At 45.3% G+C, this 23767-nt stretch overlaps 2 protein-coding genes across 3 annotated transcripts in view; both read left to right on the top strand.

Annotated features, from left to right (window-relative positions):
- The first annotated feature begins 6631 nt into the window (after positions 1-6631).
- Positions 6632-8571, top strand: LOC139568281 (claudin-9-like). The gene is made up of 2 exons (XM_071390031.1): positions 6632-6887; positions 7146-8571. The coding sequence occupies exon 2, from the start codon at positions 7475-7477 to the stop codon at positions 8126-8128; it is 654 nt and encodes a 217-aa protein (XP_071246132.1). The 5' UTR covers positions 6632-6887; positions 7146-7474; the 3' UTR covers positions 8129-8571.
- Positions 8572-14252: 5681 nt separating this feature from the next.
- LOC139568278 (mitochondrial dicarboxylate carrier-like) overlaps positions 14253-23767 on the top strand; it is a 19263-nt gene continuing 9748 nt past the window's right edge. For both annotated transcript variants that reach the window (XR_011673563.1, XM_071390029.1), the window contains exons 1-2: positions 14253-14829; positions 21284-21403. Coding sequence is in view for 1 of the 2 variants with exons in the window: in XM_071390029.1 (XP_071246130.1) it covers positions 14740-14829; positions 21284-21403 (210 nt within the window). In the remaining variant the exon portion in view is untranslated. The remainder of the gene's footprint in view (positions 14830-21283; positions 21404-23767) is intronic.

Here is a 23767-nt window from a genome sequence, read left to right as displayed (position 1 = left end):
ATTACTTTTAGGAGACGTGTTTGTGCTGTCATGTGCATTAGTAGCACAATTTCTAACTTATTTACATTAGTATATACTTACACTTGTATGTAGACTCCATATTGACGTTGAGGTTTTAAATTTAGGCTGACTTTTATTAGTGGATGTACAATCATCGCAAATTGAATTATGGGGCGTTTCAGGCCCCAAAGTGAACATAATTGTACACTCACAAACTCTAAAAAAAAAAATAGGGCTGAGGGGTTTACGTTGCAAACTTCCCTTGCTTGGCTAAACATTTGGACCGACAACAAATATGGTCGCGAGGGTAAGTGGACGAGGGTGTGTCTTTTATGAGTTTGAAACGCAACCCGTGTTCGAGTGAGTCAAAACCGTGATGCAACATGGGTAAATTGTGACTGATTGACTGATCTACAAATGATATTGAGCAGATGTTTATGATGCATGGTGATTTGTAGATCAGTCAGTCTTAACACACACATCGTGTTACTCACAGGGGAGAGCGGTCACCAAGCTGCAATACATCTACATTCTTTGAGGGAAGTGTATGAAAAATAACCGTATAAATACTATATTGTGTTGTATTGTATTTTACTGTACTTTTACTATCAACTATTGTTAATAAGTAGAAATTATAATTATATGGTAGAGATAATTTCATCAACAGATTTCACAATTCTCTGCTAGATATAGTGCTTTCTCTAAAAGACATGAAAAGGAGATATCTCTCTTCATGGAGAAAGATGAAGTAGCCCCCAGACACTGATCTGAGGTCAGATTTGTGTTTTAGGCCTATAAGTAGGGCCTGACAGGATTGGATAGGTTGGAGGAAGATGAAGTAGCCTGCAGACACTGATCTGAGGTCAGATTTGTGTTTTAGGCCTATAAGTAGGGCCTGACAGGATTGGATAGGTTGGAGAAAGATGAAGTAGCCTGCAGACACTGATCTGAGGTCAGATTTGTGTTGTAGGCCTATAAGTAGGGCCTGACAGGATTGGATAGGTTGGAGAAAGATGAAGTAGCCCCCATACACTGATCTGAGGTCAGATTTGTGTTGTAGGCCTATAAGTAGGGCCTGACAGGATTGGATAGGTTGGAGAAAGATGAAGTAGCCCCCAGACACTGATCTGAGGTCAGATTTGTGTTGTAGGCCTATAAGTAGGGCCTGACAGGATTGGATAGGTTGGAGAAAGATGAAGTAGCCCCCATACACTGATCTGAGGTCAGATTTGTGTTGTAGACCTATAAGTAGGGCCTGACAGGATTGGATAGGTTGGAGAAAGATGAAGTAGCCCCCAGGCACTGATCTGAGGTCAGATTTGTGTTGTAGGCCTATAAGTAGGGCCTGACAGGATTGGATAGGTTGGAGAAAGATGAAGTAGCCCCCAGACACTGATCTGAGGTCAGATTTGTGTTGTAGGCCTATAAGTAGGGCCTGACAGGATTGGATAGGTTGTAGGTGTAGAAATGCTCATCTTTGAAAGAGTAAGGGGGAACTAGAGTAGGTGATTTAATACAGGTCCTTACTAATGCATAATATATGACTTCATTCTCTCTCTCTCTGAGGACCTGGGGTCTAGGACCATGCCCCTGTCCACCTGGTTGTTCTGCCTGCGGCTATGGAACCTGTTCACTGGACGTGACACCCCGCACTTGCTGTCTCTACCTCTGGATGCTTAGCTATGGGGAAAAAAGCCAACTGGCATTTACTCCTGAGGTGCTGACCTGTTGCACCCTCTACAACCACTGTGATTATAATTTGACCCTGCTGGTCATCTATGAACGTTTGAACATCTTGAAGAACAATCTGGCCTTAATGGCCATGTACTGTTATAATCTCCACCCGGCACAGCCAGAAGAGGACTGACTGGTTCCTCACGAGGTTTCTTCCTAGGTTCCTACCTTTCTAGGGAGTTGTAGAGTGGCTAGTGGCTAGTAGCATCTGCATTGCTTGCTGTTTGGGGTTTTGGGCTGGGTTTCTGTATAGCACTTTGTGACATCGGCTGTTGTAAAAAGCGTTTTATACATTTGATTGATTGATTGATAAGTACAACTTTAACTTCACTAGAGCCTGTAAAGTATAAACATTTATTTTCTCACTATTGTGACCGATGGGCTTAAATAGGATATGCTGGTCCTAATGGCTGTGCTAGGATCAGATTACCCTGACTAAATACTAACCAAACCATGGACACACATCCATCTCAGCTCAGCCAGGGAAAAGGAGACTCTGTGTGTGTGTGTGTGTGTGTGTGTGTGTGTGTGTGTGTGTGTGTGTGTGTTTATTCTGCCCTTGAGTTGCGTTCCCATGCAAAACTAGACAGATAGCTAACAACTAAGTCTTCAATAAAACTCCCAAGGCGTAACTTTTCTTGAATGAATATATTGTAAACGTTTATGTTGTAAAACTGCAAAACACAGAAAAGAATATACTTTAGTATTCAATTCACACCAACATACTGTAGCTGTACATTATACATTTGAAGTTGCATGAATACAAAGCACGTGCTACGGTACCATGCATCTGGCATGATGCCAAACCATATAGCCAATTGCTTTCTCATATGGTAATTGACTAACTCCTTTCATTACTCTAATAATGTACAACCATCTATGTAGAATAACAAAGCATATTACACTAGAAACAGTAACAAAAATACAGTATTGTATATTTTACAATTCGTTTGCATGACGCACGAGCAAAGTAATACAGCTAACATCATACATGAAAGGCATTGCAATTTGTGTGAGTAAATGCAACCAACCAACATTGATATGTAAGAAACTCTATCAATAACAAGATTATCATCATTAGCTAAATGCTTGAATCGAACTTACAAACAAATATTTTCCAAGGCTGAAGCGTGACAAGAAATAACTACACTGAAAGACCTGCACCGTAGCGTTGTTTTTAGCTGCTTCTATGCGTGCAGAACGAATTCTCTACTTCCTGTTTGCGTACAGTCTAAGTACCAGAAAGCTCCACCAGGGGGCAAATAACACCATGGAACACAATGAAAATCCATCTTAACCGTTGTAATAAAATAATCTGTTACCTTCTAACAGGATGGCAGCACAGTGTGTGTGTGTGTGTGTGTGTGTGTGTGTGTGTGTGTGTGTGTGTGTGTGTGTGTGTGTGTGTGTGTGTGTGTGTGTGTGTGTGTGTGTGTGTGTGTGTGTGTGTGTGTGTGTGTGTGTGTATGTGTGTGTGTGACATCAGCAAGTCAACTAAACACTAATATTCCTAATATTCCTATTGCTGTGTGCTTCAGTCCTTCTCTCTATCAGGTGAACCATCACATGTAGACTACACACATCCTAGACTCTATCAGGTGAACCATCACATGTAGTCTACACACATCCTAGACTCTATCAGGTGAACCATCACATGTAGTCTACACACATCCTAGACTCTATCAGGTGAACCATCACATGTAGACTACACACATCCTAGACTCTATCAGGTGAACCATCACATGTAGTCTACACACATCCTAGACTCTATCAGGTGAACCATCACATGTAGACTACACACATCCTAGACTCTATCAGGTGAACCATCACATGTAGTCTACACACATCCTAGACTCTATCAGGTGAACCATCACATGTAGTCTACACACATCCTAGACTCTATCAGGTGAACCATCACATGTAGTCTACACACATCCTAGACTCTATCAGGTGAACCATCACATGTAGTCTACACACATCCTAGACTCTATCAGGTGAACCATCACATGTAGTCTACACACATCCTAGACTCTATCAGGTGAACCATCACATGTAGACTACACACAGCCTAGACTCTATCAGGTGAACCATCACATGTAGTCTACACACAGCCTAGACTCTATCAGGTGAACCATCACATGTAGACTACACACATCCTAGACTCTATCAGGTGAACCATCACATGTAGACTACACACATCCTAGACTCTATCAGGTGAACCATCACATGTAGACTACACACATCCTAGACTCTATCAGGTGAACCATCACATGTAGACTACACACATCCTAGACTCTATCAGGTGAACCATCACATGTAGTCTACACACAGCCTAGACTCTATCAGGTGAACCATCACATGTAGACTATACACATCCTAGACTCTATCAGGTGAACCATCACATGTAGACTACACCCATCCTAGACTCTATCAGGTGAACCATCACATGTAGACTACACACATCCTAGACTCTATCAGGTGAACCATCACATGTAGACTACACCCATCCTAGACTCTATCAGGTGAACCATCACATGTAGACTACACCCATCCTAGACTCTATCAGGTGAACCATCACATGTAGACTACACACAGCCTAGACTCTATCAGGTGAACCATCACATGTAGACTACACCCATCCTAGACTCTATCAGGTGAACCATCACATGTAGACTACACCCATCCTAGACTCTATCAGGTGAACCATCACATGTAGACTACACCCATCCTAGACTCTATCAGGTGAACCATCACATGTAGACTACACACATCCTAGACTCTATCAGGTGAACCATCACATGTAGACTACACACATCCTAGACTCTATCAGGTGAACCATCACATGTAGACTACACACATCCTAGACTCTATCAGGTGAACCATCACATGTAGACTACACACATCCTAGACTCTATCAGGTGAACCATCACATGTAGACTACACACAGCCTAGACTCTATCAGGTGAACCATCACATGTAGTCTACACACATCCTAGAAATAGACCCCCCCCCCCCAAAATCAAACATCACCCATTTTCAATCCGCTCCACTGGAAGAGCACCGTTTATGACTCGTACACGAAGAGCATTTACATGATTTGAAACGGGCGCCATTCTATGCTTTTTCATCAGCTAATCTTTAACATGAATTTTAATTGAGGCCATCTGATTTCTCCTGAGAGCAGCAGGATCTAGACAATATAACGCATTGAACATGGACTCAACTGACATTTTAATCACTTTAGAATGATTAAAACATCCGACAAAGCATTTTGGGGGGTTAACGATACATTTTAAAAGCGTTAGAGTTTAAAACATGACCTCGCCAACACACGGGAGCCTCACGGATCCTGAGCTTATCTTTTCAGCGGAGACACATTTGGAAATCATTTATAAGCAATAGGTTTTATATATCTCTTATCTCAAAGGGTTTTCTTTGTAAAATTACACGTAAAATCAGTTTAAACACACTAACTTTGAAAGTTTCAGATTTTAAGTACCTGTTCTGTGGCAAGACTGTAATCCAATCCAAGGTTTTATCAAGATATTTCCGTGATGTGATAACATCAATAAAACCTAAGGTTCAAAGTTTTACTTCTCCTACAACAACAGAATATTAACACTTTACCTGCTGAAATACATGATGGAAGACATGACCTGAATCTAGAATGTTAACACTTTACCTGCTGAAATACATGATGGAAGACATGAACTGAATCTAGAATGTTAACACTTTAACTGCTGAAATACATGATGGAAGACATGAACTGAATCTAGAATGTTAACACTTTACCTGCTGAAATACATGATGGAAGACATGAACTGAATCTAGAATGTTAACACTTTACCTGCTGAAATACATGATGGAAGACATGAACTGAATCTAGAATGTTAACACTTTACCTGCTGAAATACATGATGGAAGACATGAACTGAATCTAGAATGTTAACACTTTAACTGCTGAAATACATGATGGAAGACATGAACTGAATCTAGAATGTTAACACTTTAACTGCTGAAATACATGATGGAAGACATGACCTGAATCTAGAATGTTAACACTTTACCTGCTGAAATACATGATGGAAGACATGAACTGAATCTAGAATGTTAACACTTTACCTGCTGAAATACATGATGGAAGACATGAACTGAATCTAGAATGTTAACACTTTAACTGCTGAAATACATGATGGAAGACATGAACTGAATCTAGAATGTTAACACTTTAACTGCTGAAATACATGATGGAAGACATGAACTGAATCTAGAATGTTAACACTTTAACTGCTGAAATACATGATGGAAGACATGACCTGAATCTAGAATGTTAACACTTTAACTGCTGAAATACATGATGGAAGACATGACCTGAATCTAGAATGTTAACACTTTAACTGCTGAAATACATGATGGAAGACATGACCTGAATCTAGAATGTTAACACTTTAACTGCTGAAATACATGATGGAAGACATGAACTGAATCTAGAATGTTAACACTTTAACTGCTGAAATACATTATGGAAGACATGAACTGAATCTAGAATGTTAACACTTTAACTGCTAAAATACATGATGGAAAACAAACTGAGTCAGACGGTAATACAGAGAAGTACCAAATGGAGAATGATAGTTTCATATAGTTCATGAAAAACACACAAACCCTTGTCAGTCTGTGGGACATAACGTTGCATTGTGTTGCTAATCTGTTACACATGTGTGTGTGCATGCTAGTGTGTGTAGTGTGTGGGTGTGTGGATGTGTGTCTGTGCCTGGGTGCGACATTGCTCCCCTCCTGTGTGTGTGTGTGTGTGTGTGTGTGTGTGTGTGTGTGTGTGTGTGTGTGTGTGTGTGTGTGTGTGTGTGTGTGTGTGTGTGTGTGTGTGTGTGTGTGTGTGTGTGACATAGTACCCAGCCCAGCTGAGTGCTGCTCTCCTCCCACTCCTCTGTGCTGAGCTGTGCTCCAGTGAGACAGTCTGGTCAGTCTGTGTGTAATACAGAGGAAATAACACCATCACAGACCTCTGCTAATACACAGTGTTACACTATACAGGACAGACCTCTACTACTCCACAGTGTTACACAGGACGGGACAGGACTCTTCATTCTGTCCACTGGTACAGAGCAGCAGATCCTCTGGGGTTTGGAATAGTAAGTATTATCATGATTATCTCTGTTTTATCATTTCAGAAGGACTGCGTTGATTCTGTTGCTTTCTGAAACGTGTAAGAGTCACAAGTTACTGGTTATTACGTTATATAATAACATGTTATCGCATGTTATCAGGCTAATATGTTGGGACATGTTATAATTTTAATATGTTGGGAATTGTTATTATGTGTGTATACATTAAAAGCTAAACATAGGTTCAGAGTATTTACCATGTATTCCTTCATCATGTCCTGGCAGGAACATTGTTGTTGCTGTTGACCCGTCTGAGGATGTGGAAGAGGAGGGGTTTATGGTGACCGTAGCTGTTTCTACCATAACACACAGAACTACTGGATATTCTACCCAGAGGAACGAGACAGATACATTCCTGCAACAGTCCTGGGACGTACAAGAACATTTTATCAAGGGGAACTTCTTGTCACCTGTAATCGTTGTTTTGGAGAAGAGAGGAGGTTTGAAACTATCTTGACAACACTCGTCATCTAGTGAAAACCAGGGAAAACACACCAGGCCCTGTTGCAAACAAAGTTCTTGAACAGAACTGTTTGGGACTTTTTCACGTCGCCATGGCGTCCACAGGTCTACAGCTACTTGGCCTCCTATTGGCCGTGATGGGATGGGTGGGCGGTGCTCTCGTCTGCGCCGCCCCCTTGTGGCGAGTCTCCGCCTTCGCGGGCGGGGAGATCGTGATCGCCCAGGTTCTATGGGAGGGGCTATGGATGACGTGTTTGTCCCAGAGTACGGGACAGATCCAGTGTAAGACTTACGACTCTACCCTGGCCCTCCCCATCTCTGCCCAGGTGTCCCGTACCCTCTCCGTGCTCTCCCTCCTCCTCTGCCTCTTCGCCCTCCTGCTTGGCGTGGCTGGGGCTAAGTGCACCAAGTGTCTAGGGGAAGGAGCCTACTCGTCCAAGGCTAGGCTAGCCCGCGTGGCTGGGGCTCTGTTCTTCTTCTCCGGGCTGCTCTACCTGATACCCATCTGCTGGACGGCCTACGCCGTGGTCAGGGATTTTTACGATATGAAAGTCGCCGCGCCGCTGAAGAGAGAGTTAGGCCCCGCCTTGTATCTAGGCTGGGGGGCGGGAGTTCTTCTGCTGGTGGGAGGGGCTCTGCTGAACGCAGGCTCCTCCCCTCCAGGGGTTAGGGCAACGCCTACTTTTGGGGGAGGTGGGAGGAGCAACCCACTGCCTGTGGTGGTAGAGGAGAAGGAGTATGTCTGAACCGTGCCACACCAGGTTTGTGTTCATTACTTTGAGAGAAAATGGACTGAAACAGGGAGGGACTACCTGAACGTGTCCAATAAGAAATGTTCATTGTCCACTGTAAAACATTTTGCAACATTATGCCCTAATGAATACAACCCCATCACTAAACGCTTAGTGGAGAGACAGGTCAAAATGTAAATAAGAAAATGCTTATGATTACGTTTCACGTGCATGTGCATGATTATTCTCCATTTCTTAAGACCACTTGTAGACAGCTTTGTTATTTTGTTATGACATCATCTTCTAGTTGTTTTTATTATGACATCATCTTCTAGTTGTTTTCATTATGACATCATCTTCTAGTTGTTTTTATTATGACATCATCTTCTAGTTGTTTTCATTATGACATCATCTTCTAGTTGTTTTTATTATGACATCATCTTCTAGTTGTTTTTATTATGACATCTTCTAGTTGTTTTCATTATGACATCATCTTCTAACTCTGATTTGAGTTTTCTGTGTTAACTTCTTCTTGGTGAGTGTAATTTATACATGAAATAATAAAGTGTTTTACAACATGTTTGTTTAGCTACTGCACTCATATATTTACAAGTAGTTCATTTCAGCTACTGTACTCATATATTTACATGTTGTTTGTTTAGCTACTGCACTCATATATATTTACATGTTGTTTGTTATGCTACTGCACTCATATATTTACAAGTTGATTGTTTAGCTACTGCACACATATATTTACAAGTTGTTTGTTATGCTACTGCACACATATATTTACAAGTTGTTTGTTTAGCTACTGCACACATATATTTACAAGTTGTTTGTTATGCTACTGCACACATATATTTACAAGTTGTTTGCCAGAGTAGAAGGACAATGTATGATGTACTTGTGCCAGTGTGGGAGGTGAAATGCATTGTGGGATGTGTTAATAACTAAGTGTTTATTAATGTGACATAACTGACATCGCTCAGATTCCACTGTGCCCCCTCTCTCCTTCTCCCCCCCCCCCCCCCCTCTCTCTCTCTCTCTCTGGGTGTGCGTATGTCTGACATGTATTTGTGTGTATGCCAGACTCCTTGTGTGGGCAGTGTGTGTGCATGTGCGTGTATGTTCTGGAGAGCCCACACGTAGGCAGTGTTTGTGTGTGTGTGTATATTTGTGTGTTGCATACAGAGTGGTTATACAGTAGCACAAAGGCAGAGTACAGGACACAGACAAAGACCATCTGTATAACATGTGCCAGGACGCGAGTCACCCCCACCATATTAACCCAGTCACGTGAACACGTACGACAGCATAGAAACAGAATCTATAGACTGGGCTCTCCCCATTCAAGTCAATGAAAGTTCTAGGGATAAAGGTTCCAAGCCCTTTCTAGAGATTCTATTTCTATGACAGTTCCATTGAACAACAATGGACTCCGTTACAACAGGGCTTTCCAGACCTGGGTTAAAATACTATCTGAAATCTTCCAAATACTATTTAGCGATTGGTGTGGTGGGAGGGCTGCAGTCTTATCGGCTCTTAACCAATCATGCTATTTTGTTTGTCTTTTTGTTCTTCTTCAATGAGTCGACACGAGGGATGTACTACAGACACCCGACCAGGCCCAGATCCCCGTGATTCGCTGGAAAAGGAAACGTAGGTTTTTGCGGAAAAAGATCAGGATGCCTTGCGAGGATTAAGTGACGAGTGGCTAATCTGCCCTTACCTTCCGTTCTGCTAGCTAACGTTCAATCGCTGGGAAATAAATGGGACAAACTGAAAGCGTGTACTAGTATATCCTACCAACGGGACATTAAAAATTGTAATATCTTATGTTTCACCGAGTCGTGGCTGTACGACGACATTAAGAACATAGAGCTGGCGGGTTATACACTACCGGCAGGACAGAACAGCAGCCTCCTGTAAGACACGGGGAGGGGGCCTATGCATTTATGTAAACAACAGCTGGTGCACGGTATCTAAGGAAGTCTTAAGGTTTTGCTCGCCTGAGGTAGAGTATCTCATGATAAGCTGTAGATTACACTATCTACCGAGAGAGTTTTCATCTGTATTTTTCGTAGCTGTCTACATACCACAACAGACCGAGGCTGGCAGTAAAACCACACTCAATGAGCTGTATTCCGCCATAAGCAAACAGGAAAATGCTCATCCAGAGGTGCTGTTCCTAGTGGCAGGGGACTTTAATGCAGGGAAACTTAAATCAGTTTTACCTAATTTCTATCAACATGTTAAATGTGCAACCAGAGGGGAAAACATTCTAGACCACCTTTACTCCACACACAGAGATGCATACAAAGCTCTCCCTCGCCCTCCATTTGGGAAATCTGACCATTACTCTATCCTCCTGATTCCTGCTTACAAGCAAGAGTTAAAACAGGAAGCACCAGTGACTCGGTCTATAAAAATGTGGTCATATGAAGCAGATGCTAAACTACAGGACTGTTTTGCTAGCACAGACTGGAACATGTTCCGGGATTCTTCCGATGGCATTGAGGTGTACGCCACATCAGTCACTGGCTTTATCAATAAGTGCATTGAGGATGGCACCGGCTCCGACGCTCGTCGGATGTGGCAGGGCTTGCAAACTATTACAGACTACAAAGGGAAGCACAGCCGAGAGCTGCCCAGTGACACGAGCATACCAGATGAGCAAAATAACTTCTATGCTCGCTTCGAGGCAAGTAACACTGAAACATGCATGAGAGCATCAGCTGTTCCAGACGACTGTGTGATCACGCTCTCCGCAGCCGATGTGAGTAAGATCTTTAAATAGGTCAACATTCACATGGCTGCTGGGCCAGACGAATAACCAGGACCTGTACTCCGAGCATGCACGGACCAAATAGCAAGTGTCTTCACTGACATTTTCAACCTCTCCCTTTCTGACTCTGTAATACCAACATGTTTCAAGCAGACCACCATAGTCCCTGTGCCCAAGAACACTAAGGTAACCTGCCTTAATCACTACAGACCCGTAGCACTCACGTCTGTAGCCATGAAATGCTTTGAAAGGCTGGTCAAGGCTGACATCAAAACCATTATCCCAGAAACCCTAGACCCACTCCAATTTGCATACCGCCCCAACAGATCTACAGATGACGCAATCTCTATTGCACTCCACACTGCCCTTTCCCACTTGGACAAAAGGAACACCTATGTGAGAATGCTATTCATTGACTGCAGCTCAGCGTTCAACACCATAGTGTCCTCAAAGCTCATCACTTAGCTAAGGACCCTGGGACTAAACACCTCCCTCTGCAACTGGAACCTGGACTTCCTGACGGGCCGCCCCCAGGTGGTAAGGGTAGGTAACAACACATCCACCATGCTGATCCTCAACACGGTGGCCCCTCAGGGGTGCGTGCTGTCCCCTCCTGTACTCCCTGTTCACTCATGACTGCACGTCCAGGCACAACTCCAACACCATCATTAAGTTTGCTGATGACACAACAGTGGTCGGCCTGATCACCGACAACGATGAGACAGCCTATATGGAGGAGGTCAGAGATCTGACCGTGTGGTGCAAGGACAAGAACCTCTCCCTCAACGTAATCAAGACAAAGGAGATGATGGTGGACTACAGGAAAAGGAGGACCGAACACGCCCCCATTCTCATTGACGGGGCTGTAGTGGAGTAGGTTGAGAGCTTCAAGTTCCTTGGCATCCACATCACCAACAAACTAACATGGTCCAAGCACACCAAGACAGTCGTGAAGAGGGCACTACAAAACCTGTTCCCCCTCAGGAGACTGAAAAGATTTGGCATTGGTCTGAAGATCCTCAAAAGGTTTTACAGCTGCACCATCGAGTGCATCCTGACGGGTTGCATCACTGCCTGGTATGGCAACTGCTCGGCCTCAGACCGCAAGACACTACAGAGGGTAGTGTGAACAGCCCAGTACATCATCTGTGCCAAGCTTCCTGCCATCCAGGACCTCTATAACAGGCGGTGTCAGAGGAAGGCCCTAAAAATTGTCAAAGACTCCAGCCTCCATCCCCACAGGAGGCCTTTTGGTAGGCCGTCATTGTAAATAAGAATTTGTTCTGAACTGACTTGCCTACTTAAATAAAGCTTGAATATTTTTTTGTTTGTTAAATAAGGTCTGGTGCTTTCCTCTGGGTCTCAAAGTACTTTCCTCTGGGTCTCAAAGTACTTTCCTCTGGGTCTCAAAGCACTTTCCTCTGGGTCTCAAAGCGCTTTCCTCTGGGTCTCAAGGCGCTTTCCTCTGGGTCTCAAAGCGCTTTCCTCTGGGTCTCAAAGCGCTTTCCTCTGGGTCTCAAATCACTTTCCTCTGGGTCTCAAAGCGCTTTCCTCTGGGTCTCAAAGCGCTTTCCTCTGGGTCTCAAAGCGCTTTCCTCTGGGTCTCAAAGCGCTTTCCTCTGGGTCTCAAAGCGCTTTCCTCTGGGTCTCAAAGCGCTTTAAAAAAAACTAACCCCATCCACTACCAATGTAACCTTTTATTTAACCAGGCAAGTCAGTTAAGAACAAATTCTTATTGACAATGATGGACGACGCTGGGCCAATTGTGTGCTGCCCAATGGTACTCCCAATCACAGCCGGTTGTGATACAGCCTGGAATCAAACCAGGGTGTCTGTAGTGACACATCAAGCATTGAGATGAAGTTCCTTAGACTGCTGCGCCACTCGGGAGCCCAACATGTGGTATATCTGAGAAATGAACAACAGCCATGACAATTAATCCAAACTACAGTTCCCCTATATATCCACAACGGGGCAGTAGATGTGTATTTTTCACAGGAACAAAGTCATCTTTCCCACAGAGAGAGCGGGTGTAATCTCAATAGTCTATTGGCTTACTCTCCGTGTCTCTCCGCTTGCCTTTGTGCTGATCTCAATACACAAGATAGGATAGCACACAGATAGCAATGTGAAGGATGGCTAATGGGCATTTGTAAAGTTATCTCATGTTCTATGCAGATGAAGGAAAGGAGACAGAAAAGGTTAGGAAGCCAAGCCAGACTATTGAGATGCATCCCCTACTGGACAAGCATTGCCATTGTTACTGAAACAGCAATGGGGGTTTTAAGGGTCACATTCCGTAGTGAGTTCTTCTATGTTCAGGGAAACAAAGAAGATACAAGTTAACTAGTCTCCTTATGAGCACAAGACATGGAAATTAAATTTTTGGTTGAAAAGGTCAGACACAATCAAGCAATGTTAAATTAAATGGACCTGGACTAGCCTATCAAATGCTATATGCTTAGGCTATTCAATGTTGTGACCTTAATACAAGTATATAAGGTATAAGTCAGTGTATAAGTGTGTAAGGGCGAGCATGTTAATTTGGACCGGGACCAAAGTTCCAGCACTTAAAAGAACTCTTTGCACCAGACAGGAATGTTACAGTGCGCAAAGAGATTCCAACCAAGTCAGGAGCGCGCACACACACAGATTGAGTCAACTTGCACCACCACCTCTATGCCACACACACACACACAATAACTAATATAAAGTGTATATTTAAACACAGGGCATGTGGCCTTCTGTGTGACTCGTTAACAATGTTCTGATGAGTATTTGTCCTGGGGAATGCGAGGCGAGCTGGCAAACTCCTCCTGGCGCGAGGTCAGCATTACATAGAGGCATTCTGGAACAACGGTGGCTTTTAAACACGTTGAAGTGTTTGATATAAGATGTCAAGTTGTACTTTTACATGGTTATGTGTTGTTTTAGTAGCCTTCTGAGAAATGGCTCTAGGTATTGTCTAGCGCTCGCCAACAGGATGCCAAGTGACCCATACGTTTAACGGGTTACATTTTGGCTACAGTCAATGCGGATGTTATTGCATCTGTGACGGATGACACGAACAGCTCTCGGTCAAAAGCAATGCCAGAGAGTGCGGGAAACAACAGTAGAATAGATACTTTGTAACCCGTTTCAAATGGTTTCATCTAACCATTCGTTATCACGGATTCAATGTATCGCCGCTTGACTCCGTTGAAAAAGAAAGTTTCCTCGCTGGAGAATGTTGGACTTTGTTTCCCTTAAAGCGACAGAGTACTTGAACACTGTGTCTGGTTGGGTAGCTGACTACTTGAGGGTGTACTGTCTCTTTAACAACAACGAGGGGCGTTTCACAACGGGCATCCACTCTGTAGCGTAGACTAGAGAAACCGGTGACTTTTTCAGTTTTGACGTTTACAAAAACAACCTGCAGAAAATAAATTGTCGAGCGGCGACCTTTGAGTCTGGCTAGCCAGAGCACTAGGAGGCAGTTCCTCAGCCCGGGGTAGCAATTGGCTGCGCGTGCACTCACTGCGACTCCCCTCTTGTCTCTCTGTCGATCCATTTCCTATCACGCGTTCTGTAAAATTGCCTACACACACACACGCAAGATGTGGTTTGCGTGTGTGTGCGTGCACCGGAACCCAAAGTCCGTCGGTGGCGTCGGCAAATTTGAAGATTAACGAGGTTAGCCTCCATTCGACCCGCGGAGAGAGAGAGGACCAGAACGCACAGACTGCTGCGCTGACCTGCTTGCGTGTCGAGGCGGAAAGGAAGCTTGGCCGGCTGCGTTGTTGGACTGGATCGAATTGGACTCAGTGAAGAGCAGTAGGACTATATAAAGACAGGGAGGAATATGACCGATAAACGGATGTCGCGGTGGTATTTTGGGGGGCTCGCCTCCTGTGGGGCTGCCTGCTGCACCCACCCTCTGGATCTCATCAAAGTAAGTGCTGGAGAGAGAACCATATAACCCTCTAGCAGGATTATAGGCGACCTACGGAGGCTGCAGGCCCGCTGGTCAGCCAGCTGTTTACCTGGGAAACTAGGGACAACCACTGCCCTCATTTCATCCTATGTTATGAAAGACTAAACGGGCGACTGGGATCTATCCAAACTGAACACAGCGCCCTGCTGATGATTGGAGAAAATAGGACAGAAAATTAAAGTTGTAGAATCGTTTCTCTCTCTCTCTCTCTCTCTCTCTCTCTCGTGTGTCTAGCCTAGTGACATGCCTATGTGTGTATGTAGTCTGTGTCCCGCGGGGGTACGGGAAGCAGTGATCGGCCTCGTTAAGCGCGATCTCTCCAGTTCACTGACCGGCTAACCGCGCCGTTACGGTGTAGAGTAAACAGGGTTAGGCCTAGTCGAACTGTAGCGTTATAGCCGTCTCATATTACGGATAACTTACAGTAGTAGTAGCCACATACTCTACTGTTGTCATTGAGCATGTTCACACCAGGGTCATCCTGAAGTCAAGAATAGCACACACAGAATGACATATCCTACCTCTACAGTGGGGCTGTGTGCGGTATAGCGTGTGTAGGCTATATTAACAAGCCTGATTAACACTGCACGTCCAAACTGTACTATGCATCCAGCATAGTTTCTGGAACAGTCCTAGAAAGGGAAGAAAAATACCAAAGCCAGCACAGTACGGTTGTCGTCCTATAGTGTAACAGGCAACAGAATGACAGATGCATACAAGGAGGTCAGTGTGTAGTATAATTATATAGACATGGTATGAAATTACAGCACTAACTAGCAGTCTTAAAGCAGCTGTTAGCTCTACGGCTTCCTGTGTGTAGCGTCTCTGTGTTTGAGTGTACTAAGAGGTCTGGACCTTTATGGCACCGGTGGTAGTCCACCTGGCAGGCCTGTAACTGCAGGGTTGCTGGTTCAAACCCTGATGCTTTCCCTTCGATCGCTGTATCTGTATTGGTAGTGGGAGGAGCTAGTGTTGGACAGAGGGTAGTGGGAGGAGCTAGTGTTGGACAGAGGGTAGTGGGAGGAGCTAGTGTTGGACAGAGGGTAGTGGGAGGAGCTAGTGTTGGACAGAGGGTAGTGGGAGGAGCTAGTGTTGGACAGAGGGTAGTGGGAGGAGCTAGTGTTGGGTAGAGGTAGGAGCTAGTGTTGGGTAGAGGTAGGAGCTAGTGTTGGACAGAGGGTAGTGGGAGGAGCTAGTGTTGGACAGAGGGTAGAGGGAGGAGCTAGTGTTGGACAGAGGGTAGAGGGAGGAGCTAGTGTTGGACAGAGGGTAGAGGGAGGAGCTAGTGTTGGACAGAGGGTAGTGGGAGGAGCTAGTGTTGGACAGAGGGTAGTGGGAGGAGCTAGTGTTGGACAGAGGGTAGTGGGAGGAGCTAGTGTTGGACAGAGGGTAGAGGGAGGAGCTAGTGTTGGACAGAGGGTAGAGGGAGGAGCTAGTGTTGGACAGAGGGTAGAGGGAGGAGCTAGTGTTGGACAGAGGGTAGTGGGAGGAGCTAGTGTTGGACAGAGGGTAGTGGGAGGAGCTAGTGTTGGACAGAGACTAGAGGGAGGAGCTAGTGTTGGACAGAGGTGATAGGATAGTGGGAGGAGCTAGTGTTGGACAGAGCTGTGTGTGTGAGTTGATAATGTAGCCTAGACAGCCTGTCTCAACTCGCCTACTTAGAAAAGTCTAAAGGTGTATAATTACTTTGTTGGAGAGTCCCACACACACACCCATATAGCACACACACACATACACAAATGTCATAGAGCATGTACAGGCCAGGGTCATCTGGATGTCTAGAATAGATGGGGATCCATCCATCCTGGTCTATCCTGTAGGCTGGTGCAGAGAGAGAGAGAGAGAGAGATGCATAATCCTCAGGGAGATCTGAAGAGTTGACAAACCTGCCAGAACAAGACAAACAAGATGTGGATGAAGCGTTCGTCCTCTGAAGCGAGCCAGGCCCAGAGCCATCTGATAAGAGAGTTGGGTCAGGCTGTAGAAGCCATGTTAGTTTCCTTCACTCTCAAACTGTTGGTGATGTCACAATAGGAGAGAGCCTCTGACAGTTCCATCTGAAATAACCTGCTGGAAACAAGCAAAATATAGCAGTGAATTTTACATATGTTTTTTTATTGATTAGCATTCTGCATGTGTATCCAAGTGTTGTGTTGTCATCAAATGGCATATCTGGTTTCACTGGACATCTTCGTAGTTATAAAAAGCTTTCAGAAATACACAGCACAACGCGGAAGTGTACATTATCACTTATCAAACCGACAACCTACTACCACACCCCGTTCAAAGGCACAAATGTTTTGTCTTGCCGATTCACCCTCTGAATGGCACACATAAAACAATCTATGTCTCAATTGCCTCAAGGCTTAGAAATTCTGCTTCAACATGTTTCCTCCCTTTCATCTACACTGATTCGAAGTGAATTTAACAAGTGGTATCAATAGGGGATCATAGCTTTCACCTGGATTCACCTGGTCAGTCAATTTCATGGAATCTTCTCCTGAAGCTAGCCATGCCTAGCCTAGCTTCTCCTCTTCTCCTGAAGCTATCCATGCATAGCCTAGCTTCTCCTCTTCTCCTGAAGCTAGCCATGCCTAGCCTAGCTTCTCTTCTTCCCCTGAAGCTAGCCATGCCTAAACTAGCTTCTCCTCTTCTCCTGAAGCTAGCCATGCCTAGCCTAGCTTCTCCTGTTGTCCTGAAGCTAGCCATGCCTAGCCTAGCTTCTCCTCTTCTCCTGAAGCTAGCCATGCCTAGCCTAGCTTCTCCTCTTCTCCTGAAGCTAGCCATGCCTAGCCTAGCTTCTCCTGTTGTCCTGAAGCTAGCCATGCCTAGCCTAGCTTCTCCTCTTGTCCTGAAGCTAGCCATGCCTAGCCTAGCTTCTCCTCTTCTCCTAAAGCTAGCCATGCCTAGCCTAGCTTCTCCTCTTGTCCTGAAGCTAGCCATGCCTAGCCTAGCTTCTCCTCTTGTCCTGAAGCTAGCCATGCCTAGCCTAGCTTCTCCTCTTCTCCTGAAGCTAGCCATGCCTAGCCTAGCTTCTCCTATTGTCCTGAAGCTAGCCATGCCTAGCCTAGCTTCTCCTCTTGTCCTAAAGCTAGCCATGCCTAGCCTAGCTTCTCCTCTTCTCCTAAAGCTAGCCATGCCTAGCCTAGCTTCTCCTCTTGTCCTGAAGCTAGCCATGCCTAGCCTAGCTTCTCCTCTTGTCCTGAAGCTAGCCATGCCTAGCCTAGCTTCTCCTCTTCTCCTGAAGCTAGCCATGCCTAGCCTAGCTTCTCCTCTTCTCCTGAAGCTAGCCATGCCTAGCCTAGCTTCTCCTCTTGTCCTAAAGCTAGCCATGCCTAGCCTAGCTTCTCCTCTTGTCCTGAAGCTAGCCATGCCTAGCCTAGCTTCTCCTCTTCTCCTAAAGCTAGCCATGCCTAGCCTAGCTTCTCCTCTTCTCCTAAAGCTAGCCATGCCTAGCCTAGCTTCTCCTCTTGTCCTGAAGCTAGCCATGCATAGCCTAGCTTCTCCTCTTGTCCTGAAGCTAGCCATGCCTAGCCTAGCTTCTCCTCTTCTCCTAAAGCTAGCCATGCCTAGCCTAGCTTCTCCTCTTCTCCTAAAGCTAGCCATGCCTAGCCTAGCTTCTCCTCTTGTCCTGAAGCTAGCCATGCCTAGCCTAGCTTCTCCTCTTGTCCTGAAGCTAGCCATGCCTAGCCTAGCTTCTCCTCTTGTCCTGAAGCTAGCCATGCCTAGCCTAGCTTCTCCTCTTGTCCTGAAGCTAGCCATGCCTAGCCTAGCTTCTCCTCTTCTCCTAAAGCTAGTCATGCCTAGCCTAGCTTTCTGGGTTGTAGTGCTGTCGGAGTGCTTGAGAGTGGCGCTCCCTCACTTTTTTCAATTTGAGAATACAGAGACCTCAAACTATTTCTGGAAAATGTATTCTGGTAAATTCTACATTTAATTATATTTAATTACCACAAATATTCCATGAAAAAGGCTAGGCTATTTATTTGGTTTGTCATTCTATGTATAGCAGCCTAGAGGTGGGTACATGGTGGTTCCTTCTCTGTCGTCTCTCAGACGGCGGTGAGAAGGATGAACAACGTGTGTGTGCACTGCGGAGGCCAATCAGAACGATCAGAATCAGCAGCAGTTTGTTCTCCTGAAGCCGTGCCTCTCCTCTCTGACCTAGTTCCACCAACATACTGTTGTTACTACGCCTGTTTAGTCTAGCATGAAGTCAGTTGTCCTAGTAACACCCTACCTCTCTCTGCTACCTGAGGGGAGGACCTGGATCTCGTGCGTGCGTGCGTGCGTGTGTGTGTGTGTGTGTGTGTGTGTGTGTGTGTGTGTGTGTGTGTGTGTGTGTGTGTGTGTGTGTGTGTGTGTGTGTGTGTGTGTGTGTAACTTGAAACAACTTAGCACCCACATCTAAGTTCTGACATTGTCTTCCTATCAGTATTAGAAGCTATTGAGCCATGACTGTAACAAGGGAACGGTGTGTTGGTGATGTGACTCAGGACTAGCTAGAGGTTAAATGCAGACTTCTTCTTTTTGGAAAAGGCCCCAGCTCTGCATTTTTGACTTTCAGTGTCATTAGAGAAGATACTTACTATATTCTGACTATCTTCTCTAGTCATCAGAGAAGATAGTCAGCGAACTCACTCGCTTATGTGTTAGTTATTTAATGATTGAGTTATTTAGTTTGTTCATTCCTTTGGTCATTCATGCACTTTCAGTTGTATTAGTTGGTTCAGTCGTTCACTCGTTGCATTGTGTCCTGACTGGAGAGGTTATTGAGTATCAGCCAGGTCCTGCAGCAACCAGCTATCTGTATCTGTACTCAGGGTGTGAATTATTATCTACTCACACCAGGGTGTGTGTGTGTGTGTGTGTGTGTGTGTGTGTGTGTGTGTGTGTGTGTGTGTGTGTGTGTGTGTGTGTGTGTGTGTGTGTGTGTGTGTGTGTGTGTGTGTGTGTGTTATTTCCAGTTAGCGAGAGGGAGTGGATGATGGAGAGAGAGGGAAGGAAAAATAATGAAATAGAGAATGAGAAAGAGATGGACTGTGAGGGAGATAGAGATGGACTGAGAGAGATAGCGAGGGAGAGAGAAAGAGAGATGGACTGAGAGAGAGAAAGCGACAGAGTGAGAAAGAGAGATTGTTTGTGGTCCATGGTTGAAGGCCTCGGCGGCCTTTGAGCTCAAACAGTTCTGATAAGCCGGTGGGAGCGGGAGACGTGATTGGCCGGATGGAGGCCACACTTGGAGCAGATCCCAGTCGATAAAAAGCCCTCTGAGAAGAACAATACATTACCATGTCAGAGAGAGATAAGGAAGGAGGGAGGGAGAGAGAGAGTTCAAAGGAAGTCAGAATTACCTACAAAAAACCTGTTCCCTGTACACACACGAGAATGTCAGTAATTGTGACATTCCAACTACTGCTACCACTACAACTGTCACAACCATATCTACAGCTCTTTCCACTGACTCACTACTACATTATACTACTATCTCCACTATCTCACAACTACTACATGGTACTACTATCTCCACTATCTCACTACTACATTATACTACTATCTCCACTATCTCACTACTACATTATACTACTATCTCCACTGACTCACAACTACTACATTATACTACTATCTCCACTATCTCACAACTACTACATTATACTACTATCTCCACTGACTCACTACTACATTATACTACTATCTCCACTGACTCACTACTACATGGTACTACTATCTCCACTGACTCACTACTACATTATACTACTATCTCCACTGACTCACTACTACATTATACTACTATCTCTCTAGACAGTATCTATTACATGGTACTACTATCTCTATAGACAGTAACTACTATATGAAACTACTATCTCTGTAGACAGTAATTACTACATGGTACTACTATCTCTATAGACAGTAACTATTACATTGTACTATTATCTCTATAGACAGTAACTACTACATTATACTACTTCTCTCTAGACAGTCACTACTACATTGTACTACTATCTCTATAGACAGTAACTATAATAGACCTCAAGGACAGCTCCTCTGTGTGTGTGTGTGTGTGTGTGCACGGTGGTGTGTGTGTAGATTTATCTCTACCATAAGTCACAGTGACACACCTGTTCCTGCCGTCGTGTATGATCTCACAGATCGCCACAGTTACAACCAGGTCAGCTGAGCTATAAACACCCAGCGTGTTTCTGTCTGTCACGCTAGTGTGTGTCTCTGTCTGTCTGTCTGAGAGAGAGAGAGACAGTTCCACAGTCACTAAAAAATGTACACACTGACGACTAACTGTGATAATGGTAATGATGATGAAGATACAGTATATTGATCGTATTTGTAATGATGAAGATGATGATGATGAAATAGTGATTGTGTGTGTGTGTGTGTGTGTGTGTGTGTGTGTGTGTAGGTCCACCTGCAGACGCAGCAGAAGGGGAAGATGGGGATGGTGAGCATGGCCATGCAGGTAGTGAAGAACGATGGAGCTCTGGCTCTGTACAACGGACTCAGCGCATCACTCTGCAGACAGGTAGGAGGATGGAGAGGGTATGTGTTAGAGAGGGGGGAGAAGGAGAGGGTGTGTGTTAGACAGGGGGGAGAGGGTGTGTGTTAGAGAGGGGGGGAGAAGGAGAGGGTGTGTGTTAGGGAGGGGGGGATGGAGAGGGTGTGTGTTAGAGAGGGGGGAGGGGGGAGAAGGAGAGGGTGTGTGTTAGAGAGGGGGGAGAAGGAGAGGGTGTGTGTTAGGGAGGGGGGGGGGTGTGTGTTAGAGAGGGGGGAGGGGGGAGAGGGTGTGTGTTAGAGAGGGGGGAGAAGGAGAGGGTGTGTGTTAGAGAGGGGGGAGAAGGAGAGGGTGTGTGTTGGGGAGGGGAGAGAAGGAGAGGGTGTGTGTTAGAGAGGGGGGAGAATGAGAGGGTGTGTGTTAGAGAGGGGGGGAGGGGGGCGAAGGAGAGGGTGTGTGTTAGGGAGGGGGGAGAAGGAGAGGGTGTGTGTTAGGGAGGGGGGAGAAGGAGAGGGTGTGTGTTAGAGAGGGGAGAGAAGGAGAGGGTGTGTGTTAGAGAGGGGGGAGAAGGAGAGGGTGTGTGTTAGGGAGGGGGGAGAAGGAGAGGGTGTGTGTTAGGGAGGGGGGAGAAGGAGAGGGTGTGTGTTAGAGAGGGGAGAGAAGGAGAGGGTGTGTGTTAGAGAGGGGGGAGAAGGAGAGGGTGTGTGTTAGAGAGGGGGGAGAAGGAGAGGGTGTGTGTTAGAGAGGGGGGAGGGGGGAGAAGGAGAGGGTGATAGAACTTTTTGGTAAAAACTCAACTCGTCGTGTTTGGAGGACAAAGAATGCTGAGTTGCATCCAAAGAACACCATACCTACTGTGAAGCATGGGGGTGGAAACATCATGCTTTGGGGCTGTTTTTCTGCAAAGTACCAGGACGACTGATCCGTGTAAAGGAAAGAATGAATGGGGCCATGTATCGTGAGATTTTGAGTGAAAACCTCCTTCCATCAGCAAGGGCATTGAAGATGAAACGTGGCTGGGTCTTTCAGCATGACAATGATCCCAAACACACCGCCCGGGCAACGAAGGAGTGGCTTCGTAAGAAGCATTTCAAGGTCCTGGAGTGGCCTAGCCAGTCTCCAGATCTCAACCCCATAGAAAATCTTTGGAGGGAGTTGAAAGTCCATGTTGCCCAGCAACAGCCCCAAAACATCACTGCTCTAGAGGAGATCTGCATGGAGGAAGGGGCCAAAATACCAGCAACAGTGTGTGAAAACCTTGTGAAGACTTACAGAAAACGTTTGACATTTGTCATTGCCAACAAAGGGTATATAACAAAGTATTGAGATTAACTTTTGTTATTGACCAAATACTTATTTTCCACCATAATTTGCAAATAAATGATATAGGGATAGGGTGCTATTTTGGATGCACACAATTTGTGTTTATTTGACCTTTATTTAACTAGGCAAGTCAGTTAAGAACAAATTCTTATTTACAATGACGGCCTAGGAACAGTGGGTTAACTGCCTTGTTCAGGGGCAGAACGACAGATTTGTACCTTGTCAGCTCAGTGATTCAATCTTGCAACCTTTCGGTCACTAGTCCAACACTCTAACCACTAGACTACCTGCCACCCCTACACTCTAACCACTAGACTACCTGCCACCCCTACACTCTAACCACTAGACTACCTGCCGCCACAATGCCTCACCTGGATCCAGTTTGTTTCATTGGCCAAGTGAAAGTTAGTAACCCCTCTGACAGTATTGCATCAGAGGAAATTCTCTATATGAAGACCAGTAGTGAGAATGGCAGTTGGTTACCACGGTAACACAGTGAGGAAGCTGGTGTAGGGTGAAGTTGCCCCTAGACACTGATCTCTGGTCAGTTTAGAATTTCCCCCACTAACGGTTAAGGTTGGGATTGAGGGAGGGGAAGCTGATCCTAGATCTGTACTTAGGGGGAACCTATTTGGGGTCTTGAAACGTCCTGTTAACGCCTCTACTGACACCTCTCTCTGGAGAGGAGCTGTTTCCTGTTTGTGACAGATGGGGCTCAGCTAGTGGTGGATTGAAGCTATGACACAACTAGAATGTCAGTAGGAACGCTACACATCGCTCTTTTTTCAATTTGTTGTACTTTTTCTCTCCTCTGCCCTCTACTATTGTCTCTCTCTCTCTCTCTCTCTCTCTCTCCTCTGCCCTCTACTATTGTCTCTCTCTCTCTCTCTCTCTCTCTCTCTCTCTCTCTCTCTCTCTCTCTCTCTCTCTCTCTCTCTCTCTCTCTCTCTCTCTCTCTCTCTCTTCTCTGCCCTCTACTATCGTCTCTCTCTCTCTCTCTCTCTCTCTCTCTCTCTCTCTCTCTTCTCTGCCCTCTACTATCGTCTCCCTCCCTCCCTCCCTCCCTCCCTC

Source organism: Salvelinus alpinus, chromosome 2 (assembly GCF_045679555.1).
Source record: "Salvelinus alpinus chromosome 2, SLU_Salpinus.1, whole genome shotgun sequence".
In the NCBI taxonomy this organism is placed as follows: Eukaryota; Metazoa; Chordata; class Actinopteri; order Salmoniformes; family Salmonidae; genus Salvelinus; species Salvelinus alpinus.
The sequence above is the reverse complement of the archived record's forward strand: the minus strand, read 5'-3'. Positions and strand labels throughout refer to the sequence as shown.

Excerpts from the sequence above, each read along its gene's own strand:
- LOC139568281 (XM_071390031.1), top strand. The coding sequence starts at position 7,475 with ATGGCGTCCACAGGTCTACAGCTACTTGGCCTCCTATTGGCCGTGATG.